The 20692-nt window shown below is 46.1% G+C and overlaps 6 protein-coding genes across 6 annotated transcripts; 2 read left to right on the top strand and 4 right to left on the bottom strand.

The window, feature by feature from the left end:
* Nucleotides 1-492: 492 nt before the first annotated feature.
* On the top strand, nucleotides 493-3988 carry HOO65_050241 (Cytochrome P450 61; the record flags this gene model as incomplete). The annotated part of the gene is made up of 6 exons (XM_071003132.1): nucleotides 493-655; nucleotides 728-867; nucleotides 964-1945; nucleotides 2057-2340; nucleotides 3540-3585; nucleotides 3696-3988. 6 exons carry the CDS (start codon nucleotides 493-495, stop codon nucleotides 3986-3988), a joined length of 1908 nt encoding a protein of 635 aa, XP_070858300.1.
* A 243-nt stretch (nucleotides 3989-4231) lies between these two features.
* HOO65_050240 (Protein YIP5) lies at nucleotides 4232-5244 on the bottom strand (the record flags this gene model as incomplete). The annotated part of the gene is made up of 3 exons (XM_071003482.1): nucleotides 4232-4638; nucleotides 4719-5115; nucleotides 5200-5244. 3 exons carry the CDS (start codon nucleotides 5242-5244, stop codon nucleotides 4232-4234), a joined length of 849 nt encoding a protein of 282 aa, XP_070858299.1.
* A 691-nt stretch (nucleotides 5245-5935) lies between these two features.
* Nucleotides 5936-8894, bottom strand: HOO65_050239 (Ubiquitin-60S ribosomal protein L40; the record flags this gene model as incomplete). Its single annotated transcript, XM_071003165.1, has 7 exons — nucleotides 5936-6022; nucleotides 6124-6415; nucleotides 7164-7491; nucleotides 7558-7653; nucleotides 7840-7914; nucleotides 7973-8268; nucleotides 8401-8894. The coding sequence occupies 7 exons, from the start codon at nucleotides 8892-8894 to the stop codon at nucleotides 5936-5938; spliced, it is 1668 nt and encodes a 555-aa protein (XP_070858298.1).
* Nucleotides 8895-9832: 938 nt separating this feature from the next.
* Nucleotides 9833-10939, bottom strand: HOO65_050238 (Eukaryotic translation initiation factor 5A-2; the record flags this gene model as incomplete). Its single annotated transcript, XM_071003460.1, has 4 exons — nucleotides 9833-9906; nucleotides 9971-10100; nucleotides 10182-10448; nucleotides 10922-10939. 4 exons carry the CDS (start codon nucleotides 10937-10939, stop codon nucleotides 9833-9835), a joined length of 489 nt encoding a protein of 162 aa, XP_070858297.1.
* Nucleotides 10940-12318: 1379 nt separating this feature from the next.
* Nucleotides 12319-14542, top strand: HOO65_050237 (Vacuolar protein sorting-associated protein 52 B; the record flags this gene model as incomplete). The annotated part of the gene is made up of 3 exons (XM_071003233.1): nucleotides 12319-12799; nucleotides 12888-13279; nucleotides 13400-14542. 3 exons carry the CDS (start codon nucleotides 12319-12321, stop codon nucleotides 14540-14542), a joined length of 2016 nt encoding a protein of 671 aa, XP_070858296.1.
* A 198-nt stretch (nucleotides 14543-14740) lies between these two features.
* HOO65_050236 (TBC1 domain family member 20) lies at nucleotides 14741-16142 on the bottom strand (the record flags this gene model as incomplete). Its single annotated transcript, XM_071003377.1, has 3 exons — nucleotides 14741-15624; nucleotides 15684-15824; nucleotides 15917-16142. The coding sequence occupies 3 exons, from the start codon at nucleotides 16140-16142 to the stop codon at nucleotides 14741-14743; spliced, it is 1251 nt and encodes a 416-aa protein (XP_070858295.1).
* Nucleotides 16143-20692: the final 4550 nt, after the last annotated feature.

Genomic DNA, 20692 nt, shown 5'->3' with positions numbered 1-20692 from the left:
GTACATTCCGGTGTCAGAATTCAAGCGTCGTTGTAGCTTAGCCCGGTTAAAATCGCTTGACTAATGCTATTTTGACTTCCATGCTTTGGACTCATCGTTCGTTGCCCCCTCTTGGCTCCTCCCCTCATCCCCTCTTCGTCCGTCTCCGCCCCCTGTCCCGCCTTCTCCGCCATTCTTCGAGTGTTGAAGTCGTCAATTTAAGGATTCTCAAGCGCGCGCATGCACAAATACAAACACATACAGTTGCTCATGTGTTTTGCCCAGCTGTTCTACTCTGGTGCCCCCTCATGCACGTCTAAAACAGATATAGACTTACACTATAAATCCTATGAATACTTCCTGCTTCGGCCTTTCCCTTCATTGTCGCTCCGCACACTTCTCTAACTTTTATATCTTCTGCTTTCTTTCTTCAGTTAATCGCGACTTATCTCTCGTTTTGTTCCATCTCGGCCTCAATATCCGTTTATCCGACACCTATTTTTACCAAACACAATGGCTTCTAATGCCACGATCATCGCATCTATGCTGGCGAGCTCTCGCTATGGAACCGTTACTATCCCTCGACCACTAGATTATGTGGTTGATACTGTTACGAACATATCTGTTTCCACTACCATTTTCACCGCTATAGCTCTTTTGATTATTTATGACCAAGGTTTGTTATTATAGTACAAGCACCTTGAACCCATTTATCGTGCTGTCGCCTAACCTGTGTGCTACTTTCCAGTCAGTTATGTTATCAAAAAGGGCTCCATTGCCGGTCCGGCATTCAAAATTCCCTTCATTGGCCCTTTCCTAGAGTCAGTAGACCCTAAATTCGACAAGTATCATGCCAAATGGCTCAGCGGCCCACTGAGCTGCGTCTCGGTCTTTCACAAGTAATACTCACAATGCCTCGGCGGGGAATGAAGCTACTAAGCCAACCCTACCCCCATATATTTTACACGCCTCATTTGCTAATAGCGGTATCGCAATCTCAGATTTGTCGTCATTGCTTCTACTCGTGATATGGCCCGTCGTGTTTTCAACTCCCCTGCTTATGTCAAGCCCTGTGTAGTTGACGTCGCCCATAAACTACTCGGCCCTGCGAACTGGGTCTTTTTGGATGGTCGCTCTCATGTCGAATACCGCAAGGGCCTTAATTGTCTCTTCACCCGGAAGGCCCTTGAATCATACCTGCCTAGTCAGGAAGACGTTTACAATATATACATGAAGAAGTTTGTTGGCATTACCAAAGAGAACGGCGGGAAGCCCACACCTTTCATGTCTCACTTCCGTGAGATGATGTGTGCCGTCTCTTTACGTACATTTATTGGTCAATATATCTCTGATGAGGCGTGTCAAGAAATATGTAACAACTACTACCTCATCACTGCTGCTTTGGAGTTGGTTAACTTTCCTGTTATCATCCCTTACACCAAAGCTTGGTATGGGAAAAAAGCTGCAGACATGGTCTTATCCGAGTTCACCAACTGCGCTGCCAAGTCCAAACTACGCATGGCTGCTGGCGGCGAAGTAGCGTCGATTTTGGATGGCTGGGTTAAAAGTATCTTGGACTCTAACCGTTGGCGTGAAGCTGATGCTAATGGCGACACGGAGAGCCTTGAGAAACCTACACCCTTTCTGCGAAACTTTACCGATTATGAGATTGCTCAAACTATTTTTACTTTCCTATTTGCCTCTCAAGATGCCACCAGCAGCGCTGCTACTTGGCTCTTTCAAATTATGGCTCAACGACCGGATATCCTTGATCGCGTTCGCGAGGAAAACATTGCGATCCGCTCCGGTGATATCCATGCGCCCTTAAACATGGACCAACTTGAATCATTGACTTATACGCGTGCTGTTGTTCGGGAACTATTGCGCTACCGGCCGCCTGTTCTGATGGTCCCATATCTAGCCAAAAAGCCTTTTCCGATTACCGACACCTACACAGTCCCTAAAGGTAATTATTATACTTGGTTCCACATCCTCAGAGATAACGAAATAATATGAGACCGCTGAATCTGATGGCTAACCTGTTTGTGTGCATGTGCGTGTGCTTTTTTTTTTCTAGGTGCGATGATCATTCCCACTACATACATGGCACTTCGTGATCCTGAGGTTTACGAAGACCCTGATACCTTTAACCCTGACCGCTATTACAAAGGCGATGCTGAGGTTAAGGGTGCCAAAAACTACCTTGTGTTTGGAACTGGGCCACACTATTGCCTAGGCCAAATTTATGCCCAGCATAATTTAGCTCTGATGATTGGTAAGGCGTCAATGGAGGTGAATTGGGTGCATCATGCCACTCCTCTTTCCGAGGAAATCAAAGTGTTTGCAACCATCTTTCCCGCTGTAAGCTACCCCCCCCCCCAGTCCTTCCTATCCATGAAAATCACAGCTAATATTTATTTACCTTGCTAGGATGACTGTCCTCTCACGTTTACCAAGAGAACCTAATTACGATGCCAGTCATTCGTTTTGATTTTGCTTTCCCTCTAGTTTCCCAAATCCTTTTCATGAACAGGATATCTTTTATGAGCACCAGGTCCTTCCGAGACCCAGCTTCTTCAAAGCACTAGCCCTGAGACATGTCATATGCATCATTGTCTCTCGCCTCATGACTTCACTAAGCATCATTTTTCTCCGCTTCTTTGGAGTATGGAAGCTAGCACAGGGACAGGGCTACAAACAGTCCCAGCAACCCGCAGAGCGCAATTTTTTGGCTTTTTCTAGTTTGCTACCTGCTGCCCATCTTTATCTTCGTCATGAGTGAATCGACAGTATTATGGCGATTCAAAATTAATTTTCCAATGATACCAGGCAGAAGCTACGCAAGCATGGTCTTGAGGAGCTTTTCACGAGTTCTGTTTGTTGTATTTAATTAATGTTTTTCAGTTCCTTGCTTTCGATATACCTACTATTGGGGGGACAGAAGTGTTTTTATGTATTTCATGTTCAAATATCCACAAGTTTGTTTCTCTTTTATTGAACACAGCAGTTTTTGTTGGAATGTTGTTTTTTGGGGGTTATCTTGGCATTGTAAGAGCGTAGCTTAGTAATACGCGGGTGAAAGATGGAACCGAGCCGGATCCAACCACTATCAGCTATATCGTGATCCACCAAACAACTCATCATGAAACCTATCACATCACTTCTTTGTATTGACAATAATTTTTTTTTCTAAAGCAAATATAGTGCCATAGCCAGAATGTCCAGCCACAGAATTGCTTCGATCATTACCCCTCGTGCTGTAATCAGAGCTTCATCAACCTCGGTGCCTCGCAGCTTTGCACCAAGTGCTCTACTGACTAGATGCCTTGCTAGTGCGCAGCCCTCAACACACAGTTTTCAAACTCGCAGGGCCACGGCAATTGAAATTGCATCTCGTCGGGCCTTTTCTTCTAGCACTTTGACCACACAAGAGACGGTGGAGGTGTTTGATTATGAAAAGGTACATCGCTAGCTAGCCCAGGCAAATAGCTCACTGTTGTTTTTTGCTTTTTTATGTTCGTTGTGGCGTATATAACTTACTGACGACTCATGAGGAATAGATGAAGAAACTTGTTGCTGAGCAGCCGGAGGAGTATATAATCGTTGGTATGACCCTCTCACCGGGACGTGGTCCACTTGTTCCCCCGTACTTCTGATATTCCCTCCATACGCGGGGCCCGGCAAACAGCTAATGCCTCTTTTAATCCTCTGCTTAGATGCCCGCGAACGTGGTGAGCTGGTCCAAACCGGGACCATTCCTAGCGCAGTCAATATTCCCATTGCCTCATCGCCGGACAGCTTCCAAATCCATAACGAAGACTTTGAAGATCGGTTTGGTTTTGAGAGACCTGAGAAGGACAAGATACTGCTATTCTTCTGCAAGGCTGGCGTACGTAGCCATGCAGCAGCAAAGCTAGCACGTGATGCGGGCTGGAAAACAGCCGAGTACCCTGGGAGCTGGGTTGACTGGGTGGCCAAGGGCGGCGATATCACGCACTCATTTAATTAGAAGACATTTAGTACAAAGTAAGAAGTGCCTTGCGGATATTGTAAAGTAGAGAGAAAGAAAAACAGATTTATGTTGACTCCGAAGAAGGAAAAGTAATGAAACAGAGAAACAGAGAAACAGAGAAACATAATATAAATGATAGAGATACCTGTCCTCGTTGTCATCATCCAAAACTACTAAGCGAGCCTAAAAAATACACAAGCATAACATGCTTGCGCCAAGCTCTATTCACAATTGCTACCTCTAAATAGCAAACAGTGCGAGCTTATCGCCGTCTTTGGAAGAATCATGCAGCGGACTCTTGTGTGCAAAGAACAAGAACTTGATCGTCAGAGACAGCGCCATGTGAAGCACGACTATAACAATCAGCATGATCTGGCTTGTCTTCCGATCCGTCGCAGTAAGCATGGGATACAAGTTGCGCACCAAAAACATAATAGACATGGCGCAACCAACACCGACAAAAGCCCAATTCAGGATATCTATGGGAGACCAGCTAATGAGGGCCACGGGGATCCAAATAAGATTTCCGTAGCCGTACAACGCCCAGCACTCCAAAAGATTCGCAGATTCGCTACCAAAGTATCGCAAGGCTCCAAATAGAACAACGGGGACGAAAAGAGTATAGCCATAGATGAGACCCGCAGCACCTAGGATCCAGAGAGCCAATAATTAGTACAAAACATCCAGCACAAGTAGACGAGGAAGAGAACTGGCGGCCAAAACGTACCACTGAGCAGCTTAAAGTTGTACACAAACTCATCGCCGTGATTAAGAGACCTGTATTCGCTGATTGTACCGCCCAAGAATAGAATCAAAACTACCGTGGTAGCAATCCAGAATGGCCCATACAAGTCGGGATTTCCCTCTAGCACATCAAGAAAGTTCGCACGAGGATACAGTGCGGCGAAGCACCGGTCCAGCACGGCCGAGGTATCAACATCGAAGAACTGCGCATAGAAGCCTATTGACCAAAGCATATGCTTCTGGCCTGACGAGGATGGCGCTGTAGCGGGTGGAGGCAACAAACCGCCACCAGATGAGCCCTTGCGACGGCCAGAGGACTCGTTGAAAGTCGAGTTGTGGAATTCGAGATCATCTTGAAGATCGGTACGGCCAAGATCTCCCTATAGTTTAGAACAAGTCCAGAACCGAAATTAAAAGCAATTAGCACTTTAGGGTACGTTATATCAAAGAAAGCTTCATCTTACATCGTCATCCACATCAACTACAGCATCATAACCAGAGCCGGACATTTTGGAAGCAAGGCCAGCTTGACAATAAAACAAGCGATGTAGAAAAAAAAAAAAGTAGCAGGCAAAGCCGATTTCACAGACGCAGCTGCGAGACGTGAGAAAGAACAAGGGAAAGCAGGATGCCAAGTGTTATTTATCAATGGAAATGAGGTTGTTAGCAATGCAAGAAGCTCAAGCAAGCAGCCACATTGAACCTTGAGAGCGCCAAGTCGCGAAACGCAGCAGCCAGCCCCGATCGATCGGTTTAGCCGAATATTAGCCGTCGCCAAAGCAAGCAAGTTACAGTAGAATGACGAAACAAGTTGCTAAGCTTCCACAATCCCTACGCCAATACTGTTTATCCTTGATGGCAATTAACAGGTTACGTAGATTATAATTCGTCTAGTAGCTAACTGTCACCATTATGGAAGGATGACATCGTCGTCCAGCCGCTCATATCATACATATATTCACCGATCCGCAACATCAACATTTTTACATACCGACTACATCAATATAATATCTTTCAGCCACGTCATGTCACCATTAGATACATCCGGGAAAGCAAGTCGCTAAATTTTTTTTCTTCCGTTATGTTATCATAAAGGGCTAGACAAACATGGACAATTCTTACGCCATATTGCCAACCAAAATGCAGAATCCCTGACGCCACATTTCCTTTTTGACACACCCAGTTCGTTGCGCGCATCGTCTATTTGAGCTTCTTCTTGGGGCGCAGCTGGTTGGTGTGGCCGCACTTCCGCTTACGGCAGTTGGTGGCACGAGGGGGAAGACGAGCCTGCAGAGAAGATTGTTTGGTTAGCATGACCATTATAAATTACCATACCCTTTTACTATTCACGGCGGGGTATCATGGCAAAGAGAAAAAAGGGAACTTACGTAGCACTTGCGGCAAATCATCTTGTCGCAGTTGAACTTGGAGGCCAGAGCCTTCAGCGAGGGCTCAATGATACCACCACGCAGGCGCAGGACAAGGTGGAGGGTGGACTCCTTCTGGATGTTGTAGTCGGACAGAGTGCGGCCATCCTCAAGCTGCTTACCAGCAAAGATCAAGCGCTGCTGGTCCGGGGGAATGCCCTCCTTGTCCTGGATCTTGGACTTGACGTTGTCGATCGTGTCCGAAGACTCGACCTCCAGGGTAATGGTCTTACCCGTCAGGGTCTTGACGAAACTGTTCCGTTGTTAGCATCTTGGGTCGACTGGCGATTTTTTTGCAATATTTGCGAGGCAATGATTCGGCGTTTTTTTTCCGGGCTGGCAAGTCAAGAAAGAGTGTCGTCGGATAATGAAAATCAAGTCGGTGGTAATTATTCGCAAGTTCCGAAATTCGAAATCCAAACTGAACGGTTCTGGGGGGGGGGAGAATGAAAAGGCTTACATCTGCACTATAAGTTGAATGCATGTTAGTGACAAATCTTTACATCATAGACGTTGATACCATTTCATCGATGAATCAACCATAGATATCATACTATGTGCACTTACTCTTGCCGGTATTTGGTGACGGTACGATGCTCTCTCAGCTGGAAGAAAGTAAAAGTTCAACACACAAGAGAATCATTCAATAAACCCAAGTGAGTGGGGTTTAGACTAAGGTCGCAGGGTATTCTGAGGTGTGATTTCGAAAACCCTCTTTTCACGTGACCCCACCAAAATTTCATCTACTTTCAGGTGTCTTCAGAATTTCTTGTGCGCTGTTCTCCATCAATCAGATCCACTTTTAATGCTTTCACAGTGTAAATTATTCTAGTCAAAAAAGCGGTTCCTTGTAAGTTTGCTTGAAGGAACTTCACTTGATGGGCTATGTTACACAAGGTGACCACAGGTTATGGGGCCTGAAACAATATCATGCTAGCAAGTCCCTTTGTCTTTTCATCACATCGGGCATCAGCTACGCCCGCTTTGTATCCTAAATTCACAATTGTTTTTTCCGCTGTCGTTCAGCGCTCTGTATCTGAGCCTCAACCATGTCCACGCCCTGTATCAAAGTTTGGATGTCAAGCCCACTCTGTGTTGCTGCTTCCTTATAAAACAGTCTTGCTTCTTCTGAAAGATCATTTTCTGTTCTATCGGAGATAGAGAAGTATGGAACTTCAGTATCTTGCCCGTTGCCGCGGTATTCCAGTCCCTCCGTTTGGATAGCAATTAGGTCCGGTGATTTACCGCGGTTAATAACAGGCTGCTTTCCATTCTGATACTTCTCTTGTATCGAAAATGGGAAGAAGTTCAAGAGTCTATTTGTTCCATCTAGGTTAATGATTCAGAGTTAGCAGGTCACGTTAGGTAACACGTTATAGAATTGTAGCCACTTACCATCAACCTTGGAAAACATGAGTGCATGCTTGAGGAATCGCATTTCTTCTTCTTCAGACATCGATACAATGTCTTCACCCGATAGACCACTATAGTCTATTACTTCAGATTTGTCATCTCGATTCGATATCATGTGTTTAGCCCAGACCGACCAATCTACAGTTGGAAGGTATTCAGGTTTGTTCTGTATCCCGCTTGTACTATTGAATGGAAAAAAGTGCTTCACAATTGCAACAATCAAGGATATCAGTTGTACCTCGGGTTGGTCAACAAGCCTTATACGTGATTTAGTAGTAGGCAAGTTGTAAGTGATCTGCAGAAATGCAGTGAATTGCTTGACAACAGCAACGATTTCCACTATATTCTAGTTAGAACATCGTAACATGAATGCAGTGTTTTTAACTGGGTTACCAACCGGGAAGTCCTAGACTTCTTGCATAGTCCAGTGCGCACGAGTAATAACTGATAGGTGGGAACTTCAATGAATAGTTGACATCATACGACAGTCCGAGTTTAAGAATTGTAGCATGTAAATCATTTCCTCGTATGGGCACTCGTATAGGAAACTTGAGCATTCTCGGATACGGCTGAGGCAGACGTTCCGTCAGGTTTTTAGGAATAATTTCGTACTGCAGTACGTGATTAGCAATATGGAAGACGTAGTCAGTGTCAGCATCAAACTGGATACTCACCGCATGAACATAGGGTAACCTATTAGTTTTTGCCCATAGGAAAATATCCCCGATTTTCGTTGGTATCCTCAATAGCAAGCAGCCAAGGTAGCATAGTCCCAGGGTTTCCATGAGTAATGGCACCGGCCATTTTTGATCAGGGCCAACTGACCAGGTTAGTGCTCTTACAGATGGACCTAACTCGAAGTCCTCATTCAATGGTGCTGGCTGCGAGCTTGAAAACAAAACATCTTCTCTTTCAATATCTGTCGCTATCTCAGCTAGAGGGCAGCCCCTTATTCTGAGATCCCAAAGATCTTGGACAATACCTTCCAGCTCAGGCTTGTGGTTCTGTTGCGCGACGAGCCATAGCACTTGGTTTCGCAGCAAATATTGTAGACACTCTAGATAAAGATCACGGCCTCTGGCCCCTGTTAATCGCTTCTTCTCGCTCTCTTTAACCTCTTTCTCTTTTCTAGTCGTGTGATGACCAGTGAAGCCTGCCAATCCAGTTTCATCCGCTGCGAACTCAATGTATCCCTCAATCTGATGTCCGTTCTGGCAGTACCTGAGACCGCTCTCTTGATACCATCGCTTGGCCCTGCATCTTGAGCACCTCTCGCTCCCCTTAGGGAAGCGGTGCAACTCACGATTATCTTGTTCCATATCAACCTTGAACTCGGTGCTGGAAAAGAAGTAAAAAAGAAAAAAAAGAAAAGGGCCACGTGCAATCTTGCTAGGATACGATAGTTTTTCATCCAATACATTCGAATTGCAGAGGCAAAAGCAAGGAAAAGCCTTAGGCTTTAGGTCAGGCAAAAGATCTAATCAAGGGAAATAAACTAGAAGAGTCAAGGCAGAGAACTCCTACGACGTTATGAAATTGACTGCCTTGTCAAACATTAATTTTTTAGAGTATGTCTTAGGGTCTTAGGGTTGCGATGACTCCTTTTTGTCACACGTGTATAGTTGATTATGCGCAAAACTACAGTAGTAGGTCCTTCTAGTTTTCATCGGCTTATTTCAAGAAAAAGTCACAGTAGTACAGCTCCTTATAAAAATACCGCCTCCTTGTCAATTATTATGCCATGCAGATTATATAGGTTGATTCCTAGCTTGACGGGCAGCCATAGGGGACGCATCATATCCCAATGAAGTGGCCCAACACAGTATCAAGTCTGACCGCTCCTTCATAGGAGAATGTGCTCCGCCATCCTGCCAGTCTCTATATAAACTTTAGACGTTGCCATTAACCCATAGTGGCCATTTCAACCAATATAATTATTGCTTCCCTTCGAGCACAATGTATTTTGACCTGCCAGCACCAACTAAATGACAAGGACCATGATCGATAGAGCCCTGACCCCCACTGTTCACTAAAAACCACAGAGGTATAGCGTACGGCAAGGACCACTCATCGCCACCTATCTGTCAAAACATATCAACACGTCAAGGCACTTAACGCCTCCCCCATTTCATGAAAGAAAGCCCTAGTAAGGTTTAGACATCACGGCAAGACGAATTATGACAGCAAAAAAACATAACATGCTGGTAGATCCAAGATTTGTAATTTTAATTTTTTTTCTTTACGCGAAAAGAGATGCTTAAATAGAGCCACGGGGAGCCTCCTTAGCATCAATAGCAATCTCCTCATTCACGGCCTTCTGGATAACAACGACTGTAGAGGGGCAGTTAATAACCAAAGCCATTTAGCAAAGATGTAGGTGGGGGGTTCAACTTACTGATATCCTTCTCCTCCTCCCACATAGCCTTAATCTTTGCGCCAACATCACTGTCAGGGATCTTAAGATCATCCTTGGAAGCACCAGAGTCGTCAATCAGACTCATGTATTCATCGTCATCGATGTTGATCTATATCTAACCGTTAGAATACACACCATCCAATCGATATATACTAAACCCAATCATTCTGGGCTTATTTTTGAGTCTTACCAACTGCCATTCACTGCGCTTGACGATGGGGACCTCCATGTTGTGAGTCGAGGGGCACAGCTCTTCGAGCTTCTTGCCAGTGAAGATGTCAATGGCAACCAAGTGGACTTTAGCGTGACCGTGCTTGCCAGTCTTGGAGGTCGACATGTCGACAATCTTGCAAGGGCGCTGCTTGATCATGACGTAACCGTTCTTGCGGAGGGCAGAGCACTGCATGGGGTAGGTCTCCGAAGCGCCGGCATCGGTCGCCTCGAACTGGTTATCATGCTAGTAGGCAAAGAACATGTCAGCGTCTAGATTGCTTTGTAAAAAAAAAATCGCTTATATAGATGTATATATAATATGTCGTGCGTGTACGTGTCGAGCGGCGCGAAAATGCAAATCGAACATTTCAATATTTGAGCCCCAAGCGTTTTTCCGATGACTCCTGCTGAATAGCATGATTCGACACACTGCTTCGCCTTTCGAAAGGATATCAAATAAAAATTTAGAATTGACAAGGCGTGTACGGTTCATTGTAACCAGATCCCTCTTCTTCAACAACACCCGAAAAGGTGTTTCAATGGAAATGGAGCACAAGATCATATATCTGAGCAACAATCTTGTGGTCGATATGCGGAGCGGACATCGATGGTGGAGGGCAAAGCAGGACAAGGTGGCGAGTCGAAAATCAAATAACGATAATTAAAGGCAGGAAAAGACATTTATTATCTCGGGTTTAGAGCAGAGTATAAACTTACATCAGTGACTTCAGACATGGTGAATGTTGGGTGATTGAATCTTGGTAGTGAAAGGAGAGGAAAAGAAAGACAAGATGAAGTTGAGGAAATTTTTGCTTATAAAGAAGCGCGGGGTACTTGTGAGGAGGAAATTTTTACAGTGCACACAGTGCACAGATGTACTACGTAGTTAGCTCGCTTTAATTGTAGAGGGGCAAAAATTTTGTCTTCTTAGAGGGGCAAAATTTTTGTCTTCTTGAAGGGGCACTGGCTCCTCTCGGCACCATTGGTTGAAACCTGGCGAGCAAGGCTAAATGTGCTGAAGTTACTGTTTATCACAGAATTGTTGAAAGAGTAAAAAAATGACACACTTGCTAGTCATATAATACTGTCTGTTTATGCTTCTAAGGACGAAAACCACAAAGTTAAAGCCTATTCTATTCTATCATACATGTGATGATACAACTTCAAAGAGATTCTTTGGCAGATAACGCTAACTTGGAAAACGAAGCCAAGCCCTTAACTTATTCTTATCATTAGTAGCCAGTGACCTATGCCCTAAAACAAAATAGATGCTCCTACGCGTTTTGGCATTCATACCATCACGAAGAGGAGGCAGGAATATGCCCAACGTGGAGTAATACAGTGGATAGGCAAGACAGTACGAGATATGTTAAAGCGAGTGTGTTTCATGCAGCAAACACTGTCCTACAAACACAACCATGACAAGGACCTGTGTGACTTTATGCAGCATGTTATGCCCTGCATATTGTCATTAGAAATAAAGCACATAATGCATTTGTTTGCACATGTAGTGTAGTGCCTGTATAAAGCTCCTAGAATTGCAGACGCCGATATGTATGCTATGGGCGTAGCATTGAGGACGGTATCGTTGGCAGATGCGACAACGTTGTTGCTTCATCACCACTATCTAATTAGATTGAGCTCAAGCCCGGGCACGCCTATTGTGATCAACACTTATTCTAGTGTGGAGATTTTGATGCCAATCGGAATAACCCCGGATAAGCACATGACATGGATTAAAACTCGATCCCTAATCTAAATAGAAAACAACATGCTTCATGTCATAACTAGTTCTACCTCAACATTACTCTCACGTGACATACATGGGTTATTCATGTCTAACTCTTGTAAATTATCTTCTTTTTGCTCAAATCATACATTGTTAGGGTTAGCAAGTTAGTCAGCCACCTTTCACCCCCCTGCGCGACAAACAACAACCAAATCCTGGAAATTTATTGGGCTGTTGGCCAGACGGACAGAGTGTAAGCTCCAAGCATGTGCTACCTAAATAGTGACCACTTAGTCAGGCTTTGTGACCGAAGAAGACCAGCTTTTCGCGACTTTGAATGCTGTGCACTATTCTTTACCTTTAATTCATTGCGTTTCTATGAACCATGTGGCTTGACCGCTTAGCCGTCCAGGCTAATCAATCGACATCTTCCCTTCCACCATCCCGACCGCATAGCAGCAATAGCAGTATCAACAATAACAGCAACAATGCCGCAGTGCGCCGAACACCAAGTAATCTGAGTCCATATGTTACATCTCAAAGGACAGCAACAGGGTCTGCTCTACCGCCCCGGGGCTCATCATTGACGCTGGCCACAAACAAATCTACGACATCGCTTTTGTCCGCTGCGCGCAAGCAAAATGGAAACTCCTCTCGACATCCATCACCAGGGGCTCCTGACCCAGAAGCCCTCATACAACAACTAATAGAAGTAGAGAAGGACGCCTCTATAGATGTTGTGCCAGCACACGCGATAGTCGACGAGGATCTCGCTCTAGACTTCGACTTTTCGGGTCTGTCGCTTTCTGAATTCGCAAGATCAAAGATACCCTCCAAGTCTCAAGACAACGATATGGCTCTCGAATGTAAGCTTATAATTGTATATTTCTGCTGTTTACATATATTGGTGTAGAAATTATCGTTGTTCTAACAGACACCTTGTATTTTGCATAGATGACGCAGAAAAGAACCGGCTCGACCAATTGCACAGCGGTATTATCGACTGCGATACTATTCTTAACTCGGTTGAAATAAACCTCGAAAACTTTAGAAGCGATTTAGAGTTTGTTTCTACCGACATTGAAACCTTACAAGCTCGTTCGATGGCCTTGAATGTTCGACTAGAGAACCGCAAGACTGTAGAACGAGCGCTTGGCCCTGTTGTTGAAGACTTGAGCATTGCGCCTACAGTCGTGTCAAAGATTTCTGATGGATCTTTTGACGAGGCGTGGATCAAGGCACTTCATGAGGTAGACCGTAGAGCTATAGCTTACAAGAAAGAACCTCATAGGCAAGGGAAGGCTTGGGAGGAGCTTGGCCCCTTGCTGGAAAAGCTAGTTGACAAGGTATGTGATGGATGAGCTATTTCCTTAATCTTGTGCCGCTGCGTTGTGCAACTGATTCTGGTGGTTTATGTCCTGGCGATGGACATTGAGAATGCTGACTTCGCTCTGTAATGCATGTAGGCTATTGAGCGTATTCGAGATTATATGGTTGCACAAATCAAAGCCTTGCGATCGCCAAACATCAACGCACAAATACTGCAGCAGCAAAACTTTATCAAGTTCAAAGCTGCATTCGCCTTTCTATACAAGCACAATTCGAAATTGGGCGATGAAATTTGTCTGGCGTATATGAACACAATTCGCTGGTACTATTTACATCATTTCACGAGGTATCAAAAATCGTTGGAAAAGCTCAAGATTCATGTGTTTGACAAGCATGATGCACTGGGTGCCGAAGACCCTTCTAGAAAGTCATCTATACTCTCTGTCCCTTCTATGCGACAACAGAACCCTCCACACGACACCTTCAATCTTGGTCGCCGAGTCGATCTTCTGAAAACGAATAATCAAACGGCTCTTCCATCGTATCTTGCGGAAGACACGCAAAACTACCAGTACTTGGAGGTTCCTTTCCGAAATTTTAATCTTGCGTTGGTAGATAACACCACGGCCGAGTATACCTTTCTGTCGTCGTTCTTTTCTCCCCCAATGTCTTTGAGCACGATACAAAAGCACTTTAACTACATATTCGAGCCAACGTTTACGCTAGGGGAAAATACTGCGCGCGCACTCACATCAGACACATATGATGCTCTTGGTGTACTTTTGTCAATCCGTTTAACACAACACTTTGCCTTTGAACTCCAGAGACGACGAGTGCCTGCTCTGGACGCATACATCAATAATATAAACATGATGCTATGGCCTCGTCTACAAAAAGTGATGGACTTCCACTCTGACTCTGTCCATACCTTGACGGCAACTCTTCCATCCAAGGCTTCGAGCTCTAGCATGTCGTTCGCTCCGCATATGGTTACGCAGCGCTTTGGACAGATTCTCCATGGTATCTTGGAACTGAGCTCAGAGGCCGCGGATAATGAGCCTGTGGTGACAAGCTTGGGCCGACTGCGAATGGAGGTTGAATCGTTTTTGTCAAAGTATGCACAGGTGCAAAGCGGCGGGGATCAACGAAAACGATCAAGATTCTTGCACACCAACTTTTCGTTGATTGCAACAATTATTACAGATACAGCGGGGAAACTCGCAAAGGAACAGGAGAGCCATTATGAAAGCCTAAAAGCCCAGTTCCAGGAAAGTATATAGGAAGTTTCTGCTCGGCGTATTCAAACGCCTCTTGTCTCTGTATAACGCTTTTTTTTTGGAGATATAGAAGCCTGCATAAATGCATAATAGTCAACCAGGGCTCCGGCGGCTTGCTATGTACATAGAAAGATAGGAGATGTCTCATGTGAAATGTAACTAAGAATGTTTAGGATATTCATCACGGCACTTATTGATGGTTCAACGGTAAAATAGTACTCGTGATATGAAGGAAGGCAAACTGCTTAGCAGGGTGGGATTTTTCCGGAGGTAGATGGCGAAAATTCCAACTGCAACTGCGGCGCACACAGCTCTCGCTGGTTTGCGGTATTTCCATAGTGCTTTGGTAGTTCGTTCGCACAGGTCTTGCCATTCGAGCTCGGACGTCTGTTTCTTGAAATTCCTCGCAGCATCTTCCATGCTTTCGCAACGTTCCAAGGGTGAATAAGTCTTTAAGCAGCTGTATGCCGAAATTCTCTTCCACGCTGGGAGTGACCTGGGAGGGTACTTTTCCATCAACGCCATAGTTCCTGAGATCAAACCTTCTACATTCAGTGGCTGTGGCACCTGGGACAACACGGCGTGTAGCACATCCTGTTCGTCATTGGGTATGTCTAGGAGAACCTCCCGACGCGATAAAATGATGTATGCAAACACATAGACACTGAATGCCGGCTCAGCAGCAAGCATCGCATCGAATAGCCGGGCAATGTCGCCATAACGCTCGATATTGTGGGCGTACATGGTCAGTGTTCCGGCCAGAGCGTAAAACGGATCAACAACGCCAGCTAGATGACGGCGTAAGGGCGCATCAGCGGCGGCCAAGATATCGGGGATGAGGTGTAGCTGGGATACGGTCGGCCGCAGCGAACTGAGCATGAAATCGCGGATGCGTAGTAGCGAGAGGCGGCTGACAGCACGGGCGCGGGCACGACGGTATGGGAACACAAGCACGAAAACTTGGCAGATGTCGTGATATCCCTGGAAGTAGTGTAGGTACGGGTGACGACGCAGCACTTCAAGCATCAAATCAGAAAGCTCTTGCTTGAATGCAGAAAGCTCCGTCTCGGTCTTGTCTGCAGCGCCTGATGTTTAGTAGCTGGTATGCGGGCAGGCAAAAGAACGGAGTGGTATTGTCACTAACCGTTGGGATAATACACGAAAGACCTGTTGACATCAAGCTGTACTTGGTTTTCGTCGTGATGAGGCTCAAGGTCTTTCCAAGACGGGTCTAGTGGGCGCTCTTTTGCATCCTCTGCTACGTCATCGCCTAGGAGTAGGGGCCCTATTGTTAAACGGCACAAGCAGAAGGCACGAACACATTAGGCAAAGGTGCGACTTGGTACTAGTAGGGCGGTGGTGAGAGGTAAAGCTTACATGCAGACTGCCGCAGGTAGTCTTTGAGAAATCCGCCTTTGGAGAGTGCACATCTTCGTAGTGTTGGAAGATCGCGAGTGTTGCAAGCTTCCTGGATTTCCGCTGTCTTTAAACGGAGATATTCCGACTCGCCATCCGAGGCGAATGAATCTTTTCGGTCTATATTATTATGGCAATCATCCTCTTGCTTTATCCCCTCGCCGAGTTCATCGCCAACAGCGCCCATGCTTAACGAGAACCAAGTGACGCAATAGGCCAGTGTTTGGGCGGTCTTGTCCCTCAGATGGTAAGCAGTGTCGGGGCTTTGAAGATCATGGAATGACGTATTTTGTAGAGGAAGAAGCTGCGACCTTATTCTTTGTGCGTACACACTCTAATATGACTGTCGTATTTGGGATACAGGTTGGTAGTTTGCCTCGCGCAATAGGCCATCGCTGCGCAGCCACCCACCAAGCTGTCAACCGTACGTACGTAGCTCCAGCTCAAAGTTTTAAATTGATCGTCTAGGGCGCCCCATAATATGACGCCACAGTGTGCATGGGTAATGTGGCGCTAATAATTTTACAGAAAAGCTCTTTTTTTTCTCGGATCACAAGACCTGCTCTTTCCGGAACAGGTTGCCGTGAGAGTGAGAGTGAGTTTACTAGGCCACAGCCACTGCTGTTGGCTAAAGGGAGAGAGGAGACACGGAAACAAATGGATGAAGTCAAGGGTGCTAGATGACGCCTAGAGTCGTAATTATCTTTTCATGCTAGTGCTATTCTGTTCCCGCTGCTGAATTATTGGCAGTCATTATGCCCGGGAGGTGCCGTTCCCCATGTGGACAATGCACATATGCCCAAAGGGTGATGAGAAAGCAAAAGCAGGAAGCCCTAGGAAAGGCTAGTTTTGTTGGCAAAACCAACGCTAAAAAGCGTCTCAGGCTGCTATTATTTGTTCTTTTCTTCTTTCCTTTTCCTTTCTCCATACTGTATACAATGTAGAGTTGCACAACGTTGCACACCTGCACAACAGGTGGCTAACAAAACATGGGCATGCCCACCCCCCCATTTCTCAAGGAGCCGAATCGGTGTTGGGCAGTGAGTTTCGTCCTTGAGTTTTCCTCAGGACCAAAACTTGGCTGTGTTTTCTGCCTTTTCCTTTTCATCCGAGGGAAGGAAAAAAAAACCCTACCTGAATAAAAACGATCAATGGCTCCATAATCATATGTGCATTCATACAGCACCAGTACATTGCATACATTGCATACATTGCATACATTGCATTGCATACATTGCATACAAGCGATACAACGAGATGTGGGGTAGGCACTCTCAAAAAGGAAGGCCCGCAGAGGTTCAAGCACGGTTTACCCGCTCGCAAGGTCCGCCACAATGAGCGTGGCGGGTGAAGAGCAGCAAATGGGAAAACTTTTTCGTCTTGTTCTCGAGTCGTTTTGGCTTTGAGTGAGAGAGGAATTTGACTTTTTCATCCTAACAATCCTCGGTAGGTGGGCGGGCATCCTGATCCATCTGTGTTGTCATGCTATGCAACGCGAATAGATCCAGGCGGTTAGGGAGGAGCTTAAATTGGTTTCTTGCCTTCTGTTCTCTCAGCTTAGAACAACAAACTAGAGCACCCGCTAGTAAGCGCTAGCTCGGCTTTTGAAGGATTGACTTTAGGATGGAACAGCGTCTTGCGGGCTCTTGGTTGAGCGTTGCCTTTGCTTTGGCAACACACTAAAAGCACCAGGAATAGTCTATTAGACTGAAATGCAACGGCCGAGATCTTTCCCCCTGCTTGTCTGTTAAGCGTCGTCCATTGAAGTGTTTGGGCTAGTTGGATAAAAGTTCCAGTCGCAGGCTCTAAAAAGACACCCTAGGTCTACGTACCCTACTTTGCACATCATCGCGGTACTTATGCTTGGGTAGCGTACGGTAGTTGTGCAAATTTCGGCGGACTAGCTTGATTACTAGCTCGAAACCTTCCATGGCTCTTCGACAGATAGCTGCAACTTGCATTTGGTCATCCTTTTAGCTGGCGAGAGCAAGAACGGTACGCGCACGCTGTAGCAGCCAGAAACCGCAAACAGATCCCTCGCCTAAGGGATGATGAGTGTACGTGAAATTGGGGGCTGAAGTCCTGATGCGGGGATTTCCGTTAGCATATGCCTAGCCATCTAGTGCTGGATGCTCTGGAATCGCGAGAGGAGTCTTCTAAGGTATCCGGACATCGAGAGTCTTAGCAACGCTGTGGGCGTTGGATTGCGGCGAGTTCTGGTAATCACTGCAAGTCGGGGTTGGTGCACGACCTATTGCAAAAACTCGCTCGTTCTGTCCTGTCTTTATCTAAACTCAGTCGCCTAGTGGCAAGATGGGATTAGCCTGCCCTGCTGGCTGCTCTCTCGCCATGCATGCTATTATTTATGTACAGGCTGTCTCATAACGCCTAAAAGGCTCGAGAAACAAGTACTAAATCAGATGCGGAGAACCTAACATGGCCTGCACAAGCTTGGGGCTCAATGGGGTGCTAGGCTGTATAAATAAGCACTTGCCCTGGCTAAGGTTATGATGTATTATAGTATGCATATTGGCGCAGCCTCCCTACCCCGAGAGCACTGACAAGGACAAATGGAAAAATGAACAGTAGCAGCAGCGAGACAGCACCCCTTAGCATGGCAGGACCATGCAATAGAAGACTAGCCAGCTGAGACACAGGACAAGGTGAGAATCGCCATCTGTAGCTAGGGAAGCTGTAGCTTCGGGCCTGGGTGGCATAGTTCTCGCGCGTAGTAGCTCTATCCGCTGAAACTCCTAAACTTGTGAGGCTGACCAAGCCTACTGGGATAGTAGCTACATGCTGTGCGCAAGTGAGTGGAGTGGCGGAGTAGTAAAGAGTGTACTAGTCCAGCAAGAATTTGCACATTATGACTTCCCCCCTACCATCTAATTCCCTGGCCTGGCCTGCAATATACAGAGGTTACCTTGAATAAAGCTGTGTTTCGGGTGCTAAAGCACAGATATACTTGGTAGTTACTGGACTATCACGTCTTCTACTAGCCTAAACACAGGCTCTTTAGCGATGGATGGAGGGCCGAGTCGATGTAACAGAGGGGCTTCTCAAAGCTACAGTGAGGCCCTTTCCCCCTAGTTACGGGTCAACAAGAGAGGGTGTTTGTAGGTCGCCAGGAGAGGACCATTTGTAGCAGTGTGCCACTTCTACCTGAACGCGCACCTCTACATTCTTTGCAAAAAGATCACTAGGGCTTTTGCACATACCCCCTTGGCCATGCAGTGAATCTGTGTTCCACTCTCCATTCTTCCGCACTCTCATTTCCTTTTTAAACATTGTTTCGTTGATGAAGATAGCCCCTTGCTTGGCTTGCTGACCACGCTCCAGCAGCTAGAAACGCTGAGATGTGAGTTTTAATAGAGCCCAAGGACCCTCTCAATAGCGGAGATAATGCGTTGTCTCGGGTAGAGTGTCAGGCAATTTCTTATCGTCCGAGTATCGATCAGGGGCCACTTCCAAGCCCACAGCCGCTAAAACCAAAGAGTTGTGGACTAGGAAAAGAAGAATGGCTTGGGCCAGCCAAGGCCCAGTCCTATAATAGAAATCTTCTCGCATCTTTATGCAGGTCCAGCGCCACTATTGTAGTTGGTATGCCAGCTAGAGGGTAGAGGGAGGGTAGATCAGGGAATTAGTGGCTCTGGAGATGAGTCCTTGTTCATGAGCACTGATCACTATAATATAGGCGGACAAGGGCGCTAAAAGCTCATAGTTCTTTGGAGCATGGCTTTTTCGTAAGGGAATTGTTTTAAGATACAGAGGGTTCAGTGGCGTTCATTTTGATGGGGGAGAGAGAGGGGCTTCCTGTTGACGAAAAAGACCGGGAGTGCTCTTAGGAGGCTTAGTTGATGCCGCTGCAAGGCACTCGCTTGCCCTTGCGTGAGAGTTAGCCCTAGTTAGTGTGCGTATCTTTGTGATAAACAAGAAAGAAGACGCAGACCTCCAGCTATTTCCGTAAGAAGTTGCCTCAGAGTCGAAACGTTCTTGCCCGCCTAACCTCTTTGTGCGCGTGCGCGCCACACCTTCTTGATATAAAAGCAGAAGCTGCCCTAATTGCCACAGGAAGCTTGCTGCGTAGTTTTTACCCCAATGAGTCAAATCGTCTCTTGTACTGGACCCGTGTTTTTCCTGGCCACTACATAGGCGCTGGAGAACACCAACGCCTTTGGCCGTATGCTGGATGGAGACCGCAGCTTCAAGCTAGAGGGCCCCGGGCAGATATCTAAATAGGCCAAGATTAATGCTACCCACGCACCAACTCAGCCCGCGAATAACTCAACATGAGTGTTGGCCAAGGTTGAACTGGCTTGCAATCAGGTACTTGCTAGTCCCAACTATCATAATTCCTTGTCAGATAAGTCCCATCTTGGAGGAAACAGGGAGCTGGTACATTATCGACAGCAGCTAGTTACATTGTAACGCCATACACAAGTCACGTCAGACAGGCGCTATGTCTTGGTGTAAACCTTTTGCGAGGGTAGTCACTTTGGACGAAGAAGGACAAGGCCTAGAAGATCTGCCATTTTTTGCGAGAGTGCTGTAACCCTGCCATATCTAAGGGCGAAAGCAGGAAGGGAGGATGCAAATAATACGAAATCTGGGAATAATGGGAAAAAGAAAATTGAGGCAGAAGTCCAAAACTTGTTGCTACAGTCATCAGCTCATGCAAATATTAGGCAGCCTTGCAGGCAGGGTGGAGTGAGGGAAAAAAGAAAAAGCTGCCCCTCG

Source organism: Ceratocystis lukuohia (assembly GCF_044167205.1).
Source record: "Ceratocystis lukuohia strain C4212 chromosome Unknown Supercontig5_pilon, whole genome shotgun sequence".
Taxonomy (NCBI): domain Eukaryota; kingdom Fungi; phylum Ascomycota; class Sordariomycetes; order Microascales; family Ceratocystidaceae; genus Ceratocystis; species Ceratocystis lukuohia.
The sequence above is the reverse complement of the archived record's forward strand: the minus strand, read 5'-3'. Positions and strand labels throughout refer to the sequence as shown.